The sequence below is a fragment of the Belonocnema kinseyi genome, chromosome 3 (genome assembly GCF_010883055.1).
Source record: "Belonocnema kinseyi isolate 2016_QV_RU_SX_M_011 chromosome 3, B_treatae_v1, whole genome shotgun sequence".
Taxonomy (NCBI): domain Eukaryota; kingdom Metazoa; phylum Arthropoda; class Insecta; order Hymenoptera; family Cynipidae; genus Belonocnema; species Belonocnema kinseyi.
Genome location: NC_046659.1, coordinates 25998953 through 26016170, shown reverse-complemented (window position 1 = coordinate 26016170; position 17218 = coordinate 25998953). Strand labels below are relative to the sequence as shown.

Sequence of the window (17218 nt, the reverse complement as noted above, 5' to 3'; positions counted from 1 at the left end):
AACTTGAAAAAATGGCTCGGTGGACAGAGATTTCCAGACAACGAAGACGTCATTGCCTCTGTAAGTGCTTATTTTGAGGAAATTCCGAAAACGCACTTTTCTAAAGGATTAAAAAAACTTGAAAAGCGATTGACCAAGTGTATAGAGCTCCAAGGAAATTATGTTGAAAAATAAAAAAAAATTTGCCCAAAACAAATTGTTTTTATACTTCATTCTAAGGACTTATTGAACTACCCTCGTAATAGATCTTTTCTGTCGACCTTATAAATCATTTTTTATATAGGCAACTTTTGAGATTGGCGTTACGTAGTGTAAATCCTTAAGCAGAAATGTTATCATGCGTAGTAGTACGATGTAAAAAAACTGTGTAATTAAATTTTTTCTGTTATATATCACAAATTTGAAAAAATTTAAACAATTTTAGTTTAAGTTATTAAAAAATATAATTTTTTAAGTAAAATAATCCCTTGTTGAAAACATAATTTTTCGTAAAAAATTATATTTTTCAATTATTTAAACTAAAATTGTTTAAACAATGTATTTAATTTGTTATGCCAATTCAGTCTTGCAACAAGTTGTATAATTCGCAGCCCTCACCCAGATTCTTTTTACGCGTTCAGTGTTGGTTCAGTGTTACCAGTTCAGTGTTGGTGGTTGCCTTCAAATAGCTTTGTACTGAATTCGGTGGGGGAGGGGGGGGGTCGAAATGTAAACAGTCACTACCGCCTGAACCGTTTCCAATTGGAATGCATGGTATTGCACAATATGCTTGGCTACTTTGGGTTAGTTCTCATCCCCTCTGAGTGCATCCGTTTTTTCAAAGCGTAAAAGGCGTGCGATTAATATAACCCGTATGGAAAAACGACATCCAGGCGTGGTCCCTTATGGAAACGACATGCTAATCTACAGAGGCCCAACATGGGCTTCCCTCATAGTTGCCAACATGAAAGCCCTCTTGGTTTTTTTTTTTTTGCCAATTTTAGCACCTGTACTGTCATATCTCTGGGATGATAACCCTACTTTGTACTGAGCTGGTCAATGCTGGGCTAGCACTGGATATCGCTACTGGCACAGTACTACACCAATAGAAAATTCACTATGGGCGCAGTACTGCGTCAGTTCTAACTAGTACAGCACTGCTACACTCTAACAATATAGCGAAAAGGTATTAAAAAATAAACATTAATTGATTGCAAGTAGTTTTACTGCAAATATTAATAGTCCTGCTAAGAGTGAATACATATATTACATTTTTAAACATTATATTACAAATAAAATTTCTAACGCTACGGGGTATCGAACCTACTCATCTACACCTAAATCTACCGCCTAACAGTCGGGAGTGCTAATCACTGCGCTATACCGACAAGTTAAAACTCGGTGAAAAAGCCATTCACATAAGCTACAGTTCAGAAAAGTTAAAGTAACAAATTTTAAGCTGTCTTTTTCTAATTATTTATTATTATACGACGTTATGTAAATGTAAAATACACGAACTGTTAACAGGAATATCAATAACAAATTTATTAAAGAAATCATTTAAAATGATTACCATTTTTCTTCGCGTAAGATTTCGTTTCTTAACCTTGTAGACTACTTTACAACTTTTTACAATCACGGAAATGTAATTTTTTATAAACATTAAAAATTTTTCATAAAGCTGAAACTTATAATTTTTTTGTTAAAAAAAAAGCAGGAGAAACGTTCATTTTAGGACGGACTAATTCATAGTTTTTTTAGAATTTTAGAACGCATGAACCATATTTTTAAAAGTATTTTTCGTCCATTTTTAGGATATAAAATATTTACCCTTCCGACTTAGAAATTTTAATCGTAGACCCGTGAGGGCAGCCGAGCTGGGCCCCCAGCACATCCATATTGTCAGAGTTCGAAATTCAAAAAGTGTTATCGCATTTTTGTCAGAAATTCGCTGTTTGTAAGTCTGAAATCATAAAACCTTAAAACTTGCGGCGTCTAAAAAATGTTCACCCTTTGAACTTTAAAATTTTAATCGTTGATCCGTGAGGCCAACCGAGCAAAGTATTGAATTTATAAAATTGAAGCTTTCGGAAATGATTTTTTCAAATTGATTTTTCCAAGTGAGGCACTAGCCAATATATTGAGCGGTTATTATATTTTATGAGAAACAAAAATTTTCTGTGCTTCGTGAAGCATTCATTCTGACTTTATGACTAATATCAAGCTGAATACAACAGCTTCTTACGAGGGAAGAAATTGATTTCAAATATATTTACCCAATGTCTCCAAGCATTGACGCCAAAAGTGTACTTGAGGGCCATGTTAGCATCCGGCTTTTCGACAGGTTCATTAAATCTTGATTGCTGTGCAGACTGTGACTCTGGAGGAGGCATGAGAGGCATATCGTTTATACCAGATGCACGTCTCCCTCGTTTACTTGGTGTGGCCCGAGGTTTATATGGAACCATGCGTTTTCGACCACGTGTTGCAGACACGGGACGTTCTGGTTGAACTGTAAAAGAAAAATATTGATAATTCGACTTATACAAAGTTTTATTCCATTTTTTCATAAATAGAAGGTTATTTTTAAAGGAAACTGAAACGCAACTAATACATTTCTCGACTTTTAATAAGCTCCTTTTTTAGTAAAAGGAATTTTTTTAGAATATTAAAAAATTTATTCGTTATTTACGAATAATATTTCTATATATTTTTTATGATTTTTGGGGTAACAGTAATAAGAACACACACGCGCGCGCCATTATATATATATTTGGATGCATTATTTATTAAGTGAACATTTTTTCTTTACATAATGGGTAATATTCCCGAACGTAACAAATTGATTGGTGGCAGCGGTGGGATTAGATTGTCACTAATTGTTATTAATTTGGTTGCTGTACCCATTTCAATTTCACTTTTAGTTAGTTCTAAATTATTTTTAGAATTGACTATTTCATTGTTTATGAATAATTTTCGTATTTCCTCGTAAAAATTTGTAAACTGCGATGATGAATTTATTCTGAAAATTTTAAGAAACTAACTTTTTAAATAGGTTCAAAATTTCCAACAGGCCTTGAGTTACTCAATAGTAATACCGATAGGAAAATCTGAGGAAAAATCAGTAGAAAATGTCAATGAGTTTTTAGACCAAATGGAAAAAATAATAGAATCTGCCCAACTCTCACGGACTGAAGGTGCGCTAGGTAGTTAGAAATAGAGATAATAAAGTTGGGTAAAATATGAGTTGCTTGTAGCTTTGTGTTTTGTTTAATACTTAACGCGAGTTAAATTTTTATAACCGTTTAAAAGATTTCTTTTCTGATTATGTTGCGGTATATGAGACAGCATGTACAAATAAAACAAGCAGTAAAAACTTTTTGCTGTAGTCAGCAATTCCTATGATCAAAATGAAATTCCATGCTCATATATCGAATTTAATTTTTAAAAACTTTTTTTTATAATTCCGACAATATATACGACGAACAATAATTTAATTAAGAGTTAAGCTATGAATTAGTTATAACTTGTATCCCTTTTAATATGAAGCAGCAAAGTAAATACAGTGAAACCCTTTAATAGCACACCCTTCTATAGCCCTTCCGAGAATTGACGCCGTGCCGGAGGTCGGTGTAAGGGGAGCTGCACGGAATGCGCGGGGTCTCCGGTTGTCACTCAGGCGAGCACTCAAGTGTGAGCAAACAAAAGCGGAGAGGGCTATAATGAGTAAGTTAACACCCACCGTCAGCCCCAAAATCGGCGCTATAGAAGAGTTTCACTGTAAATACGACATAGTTTCAAGTGCACGTCCTCGTGCCAGAAATAAGTAAGCGTAAGTGGAAGTAAATTCACAAGAGTTAGCAAACGTGTGAATCGGAAGTACGAAAAGGTTAGTGCACTCGTTCTCTAAACGCCCGTTTTCCAAGCACGCGAAACAGTGTCAGCAGAAAAAAATAATACTGACCTACTTACGGTGTGAGATAATCGAGAAACACTGAAAATAAAGATACTCCAGTTTCTTTTTGCAAGGAAGAGTTATGTAATTGCCAACGGAAAATTTTTACTTCACAGTATTGATTTTTGAAAAGAAACTTAAAATGGTATGATAATATTATCATACGTATATTTATCCCTTATTTGGAGAAGAAAAATTAAACCTATTTCAATTAATAAGCCATTAAGTGATTTCGGTATCTCACCCAATCGCACAATCAGCTGACGGGCTGAGGATATTTCTTTTTCAAAAATAAAAAAAAATAAAAGGGGTGGGAGAGAAAACCTTATCGAATAAAGAACAGAGCCACTAGAATTTGATTATTTAAATTAAATTATCAAATTACGGCATCCAATCTGCGCTGACTCAAGCCTGAACGCTATAAGCGAAGGATTAGCCAAGCCGCGCTTGAGAATTTGATTTTCATTCAGATTAAGAAGGAAAGCGAAATTTTTGAATATCCTGAGGGACAATCAAAATTTTCTTGCGACTCTCTCGCACTATCTTGATCAGGAGAAGCAGCGTTTCGAATCCTTTCAATCCTTATGCCTAACCCAAGGATAATTCCTTCCAAGGTTCTTCTAAAAAATTATGCAAAACGAGGAAAACGTTCACAAAAACCTCATCCAAAGATAAGTCTGAGAGTGATATCTGCTAATTCGATCATCTATAATAATCTGATTGATTAAGCCTGAAAGAAGGCCCGTCCCTACTCTTGTGGTTAGACCAACAGTTCGGCCTGTTGTTGAAGCTAACCGAGAGACGGAAACAGTTTTCAACAATATCGAAGTAATAACTATTGACTTGCCTTTGGAAGAAGCTTTGCAGCAAAGACGAACTGCTCGTGAGCAGGAATTTCAAATCGCTGGCGCGCAATCAACAAACGATCAGGACGATTCAGAGGCCGAAAGAATAATAGCTCCGCTCGAAGCAAACAATGATCCTTTCAATATTCACTTACAATACTGAATCAAATATTTGTGTGAGTTACCAATTAAATACCGGGTAACACAAAAAATATTTATTTTAATATAGCAATCGTTATAAGCAAAGAAAATAAATTTAAATTAACTTTAAGTGGAAAGAGGAAGAGTTAGGATTGAAAGCGAGAATCTGAAAGATTAATTATCGACCCTTTTAAAAGTACTACTAGATTTTTCGATTTTTAAACATCCTTCTTGTTTTAACTCGGAAGGTACAGTAACTATTTCCGCTAAACTGCATGAGTTAGAAAAATTTACAAGTGAATTAATGAAACATTTTGACGCGGTTGTCAAAGTGACTGAATGTAGAGCTTAGGGAGTGGCTGATAAATTAAGCAAGGAGGAGGTCATAAAAGTATGCCACCATTTCTATCAGAAAACAGCCACTACTCGATTATTGACATACCAAATTTTGTGGATGTGAATTCCGACATTTTTCTAGGGGGTACTGTAGAATTAGTTTTTGAGAACAGAATTCCTACTAACTTCATCGAAGAAAATAGTGTGAGAATTCCATTCACGGAGACTCCGTTTATTCTTGCCATAAATTGTTTATCAGGCAATTTTGAAAATTGTGTTTTACTACAGTTGTAGTATTTGTGTTCGGATTGCGGTTTGTATATTGAGTTCTGTCATTTTTGGGCTCCTTTGTACTTAAAGTACTGTTTTGAAGTTTCGAAGTTCAACAGCTCTTGTGAATCTGATTAAGGGGGGAATGGGGGATAATGCATGAAAAAAATGCTTTTATTATGATTTTTTTAGAGATCTAGTTAAAGTAAATGTATTTAAATATTTTGCATGTTACAAAATATTATTTTAAAAATAATTAATAATTTTGTTGTAAAAAAATATCGTGAAATAAGTCAGTGGCAGAGCAATTTCGAGTACGCCTCTTGAAAATGATTTGCGGTTCCAGCGATATCTCAACGTAGATTTGTCGGAAATCAAAAAAGTTGCAAAATTTAGTTAAAATATAAGTTTTTCCTCCCCCAAACGATTATTTTTAGGATTTAAAAAAAAATTTGTGATTATTTAAACTAAAATATTCGATTTTGTACGAAAAATGTCGTCATTTCCTAAGTAAAAAACAACGTTAATATAAAAAAATTTAAACAAACATATCGTTGGGGGGAGGATTTTTATATATAGAAAATGTTTACCAAGTTTAAGAAGGATCGGTTCAGTAGTTTTTTTAAAATCGCTGGAAAGGACTTTTAAAAAGTGGTTTCGAGAAAAACTCGTTTAAAGTTTTAAACATTGAAAAAGTGAAGAAAAAAATTAATTTTTTTAATGGTTTCAGCTCCTTCTTTTTTCCATTACTCTATGCACACTTCACGAACGTGGAAAGTGTACTGAAAACTAATAAAAATTCTATTATTTTATAGTATTTGTGATTGTCTCCAGGCACGTTCCTATATTTTCAAGCGCAGCTGCGGTCTATAAGGAGGGTCGGTTTCAAATCTATAACTTCAAGAGTTCTGCTCCGATTGAGTTTAAATTTTGACATGATATTCATAAAATATTTCACAAAAAATAATTCTTGCAAGTGCTTATCCCCCAGTCCCCCCTTAATGTACGTATATCTAACGATTGGTGCTTGTCCTGAATGCAATAAAACAATTCTTGAGGATCGCCGGGCGCTGTTTCCTGCACAAAATCCGGTATCTTTACCCACTTGACCTGCGTCAATGTCGGATTGTCAAATAAGGCATTTGAAGATCTGAAAAAGGGTTTAAATAATTTTATTTGCGTAAACTGCAAATTACAAAATACTAGCGACACCTCTTCAGATATCGATAAAAGCTCCTTGCCAATTTCCAGCACAGACGTCGACCCTGCCGGCAACGATCAGGTATCTAACCCTTCAATTGCAATAGTTTCTCCTGCCCCTGTCACTGCTGCGGTCCTGCCGCCTGGTTACATTGCAGCCATACACAATGCGGTATTACAGGCACAGAGAGAAGCGGCGGTGCAGGCGCTGGAACAGTTGAAAAATCTTTTCAAGGAATTTGAAACCAAGCAGCATGAGTGGATTTCCAAGATTGATACTACGATCCAGGAAATAAAGTCAGGTGTTTCTGAGAATGCTCGCAAAATCAATCTGCTTGAAAATTCAACTACAAGTAACACGGAAGACGCCTCTAAGATTAAAGCAGTGACAAACTCGCTGAAATTGAAGGGCCTCTTTTCAAGCTTCCCTCAATTACCAGGAGCAAGCTGCATTGCAATCCACCCTTGAGATTCACGGGTTACCTGTTAAGCAAAATGAGAATCTTCCATCGGTCCTCGAATCGGTCGCCAAGGCACTTAATCTTCCCTTTGCTAAAGATGACCTTCTGAATGTTTATTGTATTCAAAAATCACCAACATCTAATCCACTGCTTGCACCTATCATAGTTGCCAAATTCAGCAAACATATGTAAGGGATAAGTTCATCGAACACAGGAGAAAAGTACGAAATTTCTCTACGACCAATCTTGGCTGGCCAGATAATGACAGAAGTCTCATTTTCATTCGTGAGGCTTTGGCGCCTTTTTACCGAAGGATCTATGCTTCTGCATTGGAGGTAAGGAGACAACAGAAGATCAAATATCTTTGGATTGCAAGAGGGAAGATCTTTTGTCGGAAGAATGATGGCACGCCTAGGATTCAACTGTCACTGCTTCAACACATAGAGCGATTTCAATAGCAATTACCCTATCTGTGGAATGGCTACGCACACAATGGTGTGATATCATTACTGCTTGGCTTTTTGAAGTTCGTTGGTAAATATATGTACATTTGTCATCTGAACGCCCAGTCTCTCTTGGCACATTTTATGAAACTCAAGCATTTTTTCAGTAAATGTTCCTACCATATAATAGCTGCGTCTGAATCCTTGATAACTCCTAATATACCTTCTTGTCTCGTGACAATTGACAACTATTCGCTCGTTCGAAGAGACAGGGACGAGAAAAGGGGTGATGGAGTTTGTCTTTTTTTGCATAATAGTCTGTCCGGGACTGTGGTTAGTGTGAGTCGAGTGACTAATTACCCCACAACCGAATTTATCTTTGTTGAAGTAAAATCAACTTCTGATAATGCTTTATTGGGAGTAGTTTATAAACCACCCAATGCCTCCTACGGCACGGAGCTTGAAACGGTGATTTTTTCAGTTATCGCTAACTTTAATAGCATTATCCTTACCGGAGATTTTAACACTAACTTACATCTCACTACCAATTATTCGAAATTTCTAACATCGTTAGTGTACTCTTCAGGGCTCTCGATTGTACCTCATGATTCTACTCACCATACTGATCGAAATTTCTCTAAAATTGACGAACATTCATTCCACGAACATCTAGTGACGTATGATTGGGAAAAAAATATTACTAGATACAGATATAAATAATAAAATCGACGCTCGACTAACTACCTAGTCACCACATTCAACAAATTTTCTCCACTACACGTTCCTAAAAACTTTAGTAAAGCTGCCCTCTGGATCACATCCGAAATTCAAAATCTAATGAGGGAACGAGATGGCAAACGCCGACTTGCAAAAAGAACCCAAAGCAATACAATACTAGCTCAATTTCGTAAACTGAGGAACTTAGTTCAAACTAAGATTAGAGATGCGTTCAATCAATACAATTATAATGAGATTGCACATAGAGACAAAAAAGAGGACTTTTGGCATCTCCTTGGACGTCTACACCTAATCCCTCCCAAGAACGAATCTATTGATAGTAATTTTCCGCCTGAGGACCTTTTTAAGACTTTTTTCACATTCCCCGTCCCAGGCTTACCATCATCATCTTCCACTATCCTTTTAATTCGATGACATTCTATGACATCTCACCTTAATTATTTTTGTAAAAAACACTTCAAATCAAATCCAATGCCACTGGAACTGATGGTATATCAATCAAAATGATTAAACTTGTCCTTCCAATTATCTTTTCTATTCTATTGCATATTTATAATGCTTCCTTTCAGGGCGATATCTTCCCAGATATCTGGAAAAAGGCTGTTAGTTGTCCAGTTCCCAAAATTTCAAAACCTTATTCTCCAAAAGACTTCTGGCCAATTTCTATTTTATGTAAACTGTCTAAACCACTTGAAAAAATTGTTCACATGCAACTTTCCAAATATCTAGAAAAGCACTCTTACCTATAGAGGGGGAACTAAAGCGGTGCTTCAAGCAGCCCACACATGCAGCAGCTGAGGGCACATTGAACACTGTTATGCAAACCGAAATTAAAGCTTTTATGTGTGGTCTAGCGGATGACCTTTCGTTATTTAAAGACGCCAAGGACCCAGTAACTCTTGAAGAAGCTTTTAAGTTCGCCAAACACGCCGACGAACGAAGACATGCATCAGGAATGCCTCATAGTTCTTTCCACGTATCCCGAAAGTCCCTTCATGAATTTCAAAATGATCCTAGAAGGATCCACAATCCAACGGAGTAAGTAAGGTTATACGAACCCTACGGAAATAATCGAGAATATCTTCAAAACCAAGATTACCCTTATATCAGCAGTCCGAGGAGATACTTTAAGGAGGATAGAAATCGTGGCCCAGATAATGAAATTCAACCCTATCGTTATTATAACGACCTTAGACCGGGTCGAAAGCAACGCGATTTTGCCCGCTAGTCAAGTCCTCGGTACTCACGGGATAACAGAGGGTATGAACCACAACCCACGGGAGTTTGAAAGAGACAAGGGTCTGAAAACTTTCAGCACCATAGCTGCGCACGCCCTTCTTATCCATCACAAACTAGGAGCTTTTCCCCATATCCAAACAGTCAACAATACGAAGGTGATTTACAACCGATCAACAATTCAAGCCCCAGTTCTCAACCACGCCTAATCAGCGACATTCTCATCTACTTATAGATCAACGTCCAGATAAGGTATCTATTATCACTAAAGTAACCATGACCCGGGTATATACTTTAGGTATCATTGAAATCGAAATACATGAGAAAACAGCTGTTTTCCATGTAGTCCGCGATACGTTTCCCATTACAGTAGATGGCATCCTCGGACGGGTCTATTTGAGGCAGGAAAAATGTAACATTTCATTTTACCATAATGCCCTAATAGCATATTCACGACCTATTGACCAATTTTATTTATAGATGATGAATCAATAAGGGCCAGGGAAGCACTGGCCTCCAAAATTAAGCCAGTACCCAAAATCCTTACCCTTAAAGCTCGCATGGTACAACAGATCCCTATTCCCCTGTGCGCCACTTCACTGGTTCAAGCTTAATTGCCTTTAATAACAGCAGAGAAGGGTGTCTATATCGGAAAATCGACAGTCGCCAATAGGAACGGAACCTGTCAGATATTAGCTTTTAATACTAGAGAGGAAGAATTGGAAATCGAGATTCCACCGCAGAAACTGGTAGCATTTGATTTTGCTGACTTTTCTAGTCAAAATGATTATGATAACCAATCATGTATTCTATCCCTGGAGGCTAGAATAGAGGACATTTCGAGGAAAGTGCCTCAAGATCACCTTAACCCTGAAGAAAGAGCAATAGTGCAAGAATGGATAAAAAACGGGAACGACTGATTTCTAGCCACTGGAGAAAGGTTTAACTACCACCACACTAGTAAAACACCAAATACATACTACTGACGAAATCCCAGTGTATATAAACCCCTATAGGCAAGCTCAGAAACAGGAAGCTCTAATAAGGGGCAGGGGTTGAAAAGATGTTTAGAGATAATAAAATAGACAGTTCACTCTACTTCTCCTTACAACTCACCCACCCTAGTTGTGCCTAAAAAGCCTGATATTTTTAGGCGAAATAAAACATAGAATAGTTATTGACTTCCGAGTTTTAAACGAAAAAACTACTGGTGACGCCTATCCGCTCCCCAATATTACTGATATATTAGACCGATTAGGAGGTGCCCAGTATTTCTCAGTGCTCGATTTGGCTTCGGGATTTAGACAGATAGAAACTGATGAAAGGGGCCAGCCCAAATAGCCTTTTCAACCCGTCAAGGGCATCATCAATATAAACGAATGCCCATGGGTATAAAAGCTGCCCCAGCTACCTTCCAGCGTATTATGGATCAAGTCCTTTCCGGCATGCAGGGGGGGGGGGCGAGCTTTTCGTGTACCTTGATGATATAGAAATATTCTCAAGAACATTGGAAGAGCACGACAGAACAGTAAAACGGTTGTTTGTTGGCTGAGAGAAGTAAATCTATTATTACAACCGGTGAAATGCGAATTTCTAAAAACTGAGGTGTCCTATTTGGGACACATTATCAGTAATGAAGGAATTATGCCCGATCCGCGGAAAATAAAAGCTATCTATCATCACCTCCGGTCAACAAATTTCAAGGCAGTTAGAGGATTCCTAAGCCTCGCTGGCTATTACCGAAGATTCATACCCGGTTTTGCTAATTTATTTGGGGACATGAAGAGAGTAAAAGTTTTCGAAGATTAAGAAAAAAGTTATGTCACCAGCATATTCTGTGGTATCCAAATTTTGGAGAAAATTTTCGACTTACTACAGATTCGACAGTGTCTTATTCTTCCAAGGTATTCCATGGGTGCGAAAAGAATTATAATAAAACCGAAAAAGAATGTTTGGCCGTGGTGGAAGCCCAGGAAAACTTTCGTCCTTACCTGTATGGGCGTACGTTTATTTTATTCCGTGACCATAAGCCCGTGCGATGAATAAATTTAGCAAAATGTCCTACGAAAAGATTAGGGAAGTGGTTATTGAAACTCGGAGATTATTACTATAAATTAGAGTGTAATCCCGGAAAAATAAACCGATGGTTACCCACACTATCCGAAAACCCGGCAGTCGATTCTTCCACTAGTATCCCTAGTGATGATGAGACTACGGATGATGAAGATAATGTCCCCAAGTCCCTCCTCATATTAGGTCCCTGGGAAAAAAACACTTCCAATAAACACTCGGGAGCGGGTTGTAAAGCAGGTAGCCCGCGAGGGAATTAAACAAAGTTTGCCCTCAAGGAAGTCCAGACTTGCCTCTGATCCAAGTAGCTCAAAGGAAAAGAAAGAAAAAACTAGAGGGACCAAAAAGGATCTCATAGCAACTCCTACGTTCAGGGGTGAAGCTCCTTCTAGTGAGCCTGGTACCAGCCAATCTGGAACTCAGAGGAAGGTATAGTATCTCTACCATCCTCTATTGCGTCACCTGGTGCCAAAAAGCCAGGAAGACCCACAGGTTCGAAGATTTGAATAACGCCGCCGCTTGAATCCACTGGGTCTAAATCTACCAACAGCCCCATAGCCAGTCGATTAAGATTCAAGCAAATGATGAGTCAATTAACCCCTCAATATTCGGATTTCACCGAAGGTGACCCAACTTCGACGATAAGTGACACAGAGGATACAACCTCAAACATCAGCGATTCAGATCCATCAGTATGACAACGCTATAGCGCCCCCCCCCCCAAAGTTTCCTTACTGACACTCTAACTAATGTTTCCAAGGATACAGCAATTAAGGTAACGGTCTGTTACGGAAAAATTGAGGTTCCTCCGGAAATAGATGGGCAGAAAATAATTGCAGAAGCCAACGATAGTCTACTTAGTGGACACAAGGGGGTCGCAAAAACGTATCGAAGGGTTAGAGAAAGATTTACCTGGCCCCGGTTAAGGGAAGACGTAATGGCTTACATTCAAAAATGTTCTAACGGTGCGGAACAGAAAATCACCAGAGTGCTCTCCCATGAGCCAATGATCATAACCGACACTCAGTTGGAACCATTTGATAAGGTCTCCTTTGATACAGTTGGACTTTTGCCTACCACCCCCGATGGAAACCGCCACATTTTAACTATGCAGGAGAACCTTAGCAAATATTGTATATCAGTTGCAGTTCTTGACATTAAAAGCACCACCCTCGCGCATGCATTAGCAATGAACTTGATTTCTCTTTATGGTGCACCCCGGTGCATCCTAACAGATCGAGGGACTTAATTAGTTAGTACAATTTTGCCGAAGTTAACAAAAATTTTCAAGATAAACCAAGTAACCACTTCAAGATATAGGCCACAAACCAACGGGGCACTAGAGAGGAGCCACGCCATCCTAATGGACTATGTGCGCCTATATGCTAAACAATACGACGATTGGGATAAGCTCCGCCCCTATGCTATGTTCGCATACAATACTTCTGTACCCGAAGCGACTTTTTCACATCCTACGAGTTTGTTTTTGATAGAATAGCAAGAAAACCATCCTCTTTTCCGGATGGTACAAAACTATAAACCTACGGATCATACCTTAGAGCAGGGGTCTCCAAAGATCTCCAAACCTATTGGCCAGGCCAATAGGTCGGATCTACTAAGTTTTGACCCAAAACTGTCAAAACCATTTACCTAATTTTTTGCCACTGGGAGTCCTTAAACTCGAGACTCTTATTTCTATTCGAAACTTCACGCTAAAATTGAGTATTATGAAATAAAAAAATGAATGTTGAGTTTCCTTTACTTTAATATAATTAAATAAAATATTCAATGCAACTGTAATTTTTTTTACTCACAACTTAAATTTCCTAAAAATTCTTTTGTTTATAAATAATTCAAAATTTAATTTTAAAATTAAATTAAAAAGCAGCAAGAAAGTCACGCGTCCTTGATGTTTCTATTACCTAATATTACAAACATGATCAGTTTTAAAATCCATAACAAATTTTTCAATATTAAAAGTTTACAAAATTGTTGAATGGACTTATATTATTGATTATATTATTATATCTAACAGATACAAAAAATAAATTACAATTTTTACGACCTATTAATACCAATGCAAAGAATTTTTCCTCTTCAGTTGCGATAGCATTTTCCAAAGTTTTTCTATCAAAAATAAAAAATTTATTTTTATTTTTAAAGTTTTTTCGAATAAAAAAGTGTTTCCGAAAGTTTGAAATTCTACAATTTAACCAGCTTTGACTTTGAAAAAATCAATATACTTTAGAGTAGTATCAAATTAAAAATTATTTTTTTATTTAAAAGCGCTTACGAAATTTCAATTCCTTTGAATTTTAAGTCATCAGTTTTTAAAGTTTTTAATGTTTTCTTTTTTTGAACTTTTATTCTGAAATATTTTATATACAGATTCTCGATTTGAAAAAAAACTCCTAAATTTTAAACGCCTTGAATTTACTTTTGACCACTTACCTTTATTACTGGTAGTATATTTTTTAAATTATTTAGTATTATTAATGTCGAAAACATTTATTTGTAAACAATTATCGGCAATTGCTTAGTTCAAATACTTTAAATAAAATACTTTGTTTTTCAAGCTCTGTCTAGTTATACCAGAAAGAAGGTTTCTCTGAGCCCTTCCAACTGGGATTTTTTTTCAAAGGGGTCATAAATTTCCTCCCAGTTTCCCGTCGAAACAAAATTGGTAGATCTTAAAAAAGGCCAAGCTATTCTGGGTCACGGTGCACCTGTGGATTATGCAGACCCCTGCCTTAGAGAGCTGATCACGAACTTTAGAGAAATTCATATTTTAGCGGCCAAAAATTTGATTGAAAAAATGGCATCCAAAAAACAATATGATAAGAAAGCAAAGCCTTGAAATGCAATGATAGGCGATTGGGTACGACTAAAAAAGGAAGTGCGCGACGAAAGTTAGACAGATATTACGATGATCGTTATTATAAAATAATAGATTTCTCAGATGCAATAGAAATTGGGTTTCTAGTCGACGACGATGACTATTTTCATGTGTACACTGATGGTTCTTGTTTACGAAATGGGAAAAATTCTGCATCTGTCGGTTAGGAGTCTGGTTTGGCGATAACCACCCTTTCAACATTTCAACCCGTGCGATGGGGCGACAAAAAATAATTCCGCGGAAATTGAAGCTGCTGTTGTCGCGGCCAAAGAGGCAATAAGAGCTAACATCAAGAAAGTGAAAATCCATTCGGATTCTCAGTTTATTATGAATGGATATACACAGTGGCTTCCTAAATGGAGGTCTAAAAATTGAAGTACTCATGACAAGCGCCCGGTTGTATGCCAGTACGAGTTTGAGCGATTGAGTAATGCACTCCAATTGACAGAAGTCCATTGGCGTTATGAACCCGCACACAGTGGATGCCATGGAAATGACATGGCTGATAAATTGACCAAGAAGACCTCATTATAAGAGATAAAAGTCTCCTATTATTACGAAAAAAATTTTATTCTTATATATTTTTCTTTAATCCTCAGATTGAGAAGATGTTTCGTGTTATCCTGGTAATACTTGAAGGATGGGTTTTTTCAGATGAAAGCAGTTTTCCCCAAGAAAGAATGAATGCCATCTCCATCACAACCTTCTCCAAGAATATCGGACTCTATTATGAGAACCTGGAACTTTCATATTAGCATTGTTTATCCTCTCACAATGAAAATTGTCAAGGACTCCTAGGGTATAACAGATTCCTCAAAAGGTTTATCTCAGCCCAGCAATTACAGAGGGCGTTGAATCCCTGGTTCGGATTTATTGGAAAGATAGCTGGTCCTGCAATGGAAATTCTGAACTACGAAAATGGCTAGCGCTACGAAGAAGCAATAGCAGTACTGTATGTTGTACAGAATAACATTTCAAAATTACAGGTAAAAAACACACCTAGTTCGCTCAGAGCTCCAAAAACTACATCAAATTTCTGAGAAGGAAGAAGATGATATGAAGAATTCGGATAAGGAAATGACCTTCACTGCAAATAAAATACTCACAGTATATGAGAATATAGCTAGAGAAAACTATACTCTGATGATGGAAGAGACAACGATTGCGCTGGAAGCAAATTTGGACATGACAATCAGGTCTTTAGAACAACTTCTTTCCGCCTTGAGGATGGCTCGAGAAGGAAGACTGCATCACTCATTGATGACCTCTTCGCATCTGACGACGATCGCTAGAGAAGCACAAGACCACCTCCCAGAATTTGAATTTCCGACCGCTGTAACAGAAGTGAATCTCCCAGACCTTGCTCACATATCTGCTGTCGCTATGCTGGAGAGAACCAAATATCAACTATATCGATTATGTTCGTACCTATCAAGCAGAGTATTTTACAAAACGGAACTGGACGAGCTTATGTAGTACCCAAAACTAAATATCTACCGTCAACGCAGATGCAATAAATTATATTCACCTACAGGACACCATGGTACAAGAATGCAGTGTCCTCAATAAAAGGTATGTTTGTTACACTTCACAACGTGTCTATGATGCTGCTCTATACTCTCAGTGTGAAGTGGAACTGCTAAGGCACGCCTCCATCGAATCTTTTTGGGATGCTGTTCGTGCTTTGGGAGATTGGCTCTACTCACTATCGGCTCCAGAGGTTGCTACGCTCGTTTGTAAAGATGGATCAAGTAATAACGTACAACTAGAAGGCACCGGATTAGTTCAGATAAAGCTAGGATGTGTATTGAGGACCGAAAGCATGATATTAGGAGCTATTTTTATCTCTGAAGACTTCTATGAAAATATATATATATATATAATTAAAAATTTGTCATAAGGACAACCGCAGGATTTCGCCGGGAGCGGGTGCTAATCTGAAAAATTGCACCCGCTTCCAGCGAAATCGCGGTAAAATTTCAGCCATAACCACGTCTCACAACCGTGAGATAGGTGGTTACAGTCTGTAAAGGAATCAATACGACGACCCAGCAAAAGCCTCGTGGACCCTAAGAACACGGAGCGACCCAAGGACAACCGCCTTCTGAATTTCTCCCGCAAGTGTTCTAGCATATTGTTGACACGCAGGGATGCTTTTTAGGCTATTAGCAAGTGCAAGCTGGGCACCTCCAAGAGCGCCGATGATAAGGACGATCATTTAACAGAATATTCCGGGTACAATCGTTGCAACTCCCTTATAAGGTCTCGATACCTCTCTTTCTTTTCATTCTCCTTGGCTATGATGTTTTTGTCAGCTGGTGCCGAAAATTCGATAACGAACATGGTTCGTTTCTCGAAGTCAAGAAGTACCATGTCAGGCCTCGAGTGAGCAAGAGAAACAATTGTCGAGAATATAAAGTTTCAGTATATACGGCACTTCCCATTCTCCACAATTGACTCAATTTCCCTAGGAGCATTTAGAGGAGCGATATTAAGGTGAATGCCGTAGGAAAGACAGAGATGGTAATAAAGTACCCTTAGTGCCACATTGTGCCTTTGAATGTAGGTCGTTCCCGCGTGTGTTGGACAACTAGATAGTATGTGAGCTAAATGCTCGGGGTGTGCACGGCACGCCCTGCAGCTATCAT

The 17218-nt window shown here is 37.6% G+C and overlaps 1 protein-coding gene across 3 annotated transcripts in view; it reads right to left on the bottom strand.

Moving 5' to 3' along the window:
* Positions 1 to 17218, bottom strand: part of LOC117170373 (zinc finger MYM-type protein 3) — a 212376-nt gene that overhangs the window by 58643 nt on the left and 136515 nt on the right. For all 3 annotated transcript variants that reach the window (XM_033357129.1, XM_033357128.1, XM_033357127.1), the window contains one exon: positions 2256 to 2491. In XM_033357129.1, coding sequence (XP_033213020.1) covers positions 2256 to 2491 — 236 coding nt within the window. The remainder of the gene's footprint in view (positions 1 to 2255; positions 2492 to 17218) is intronic.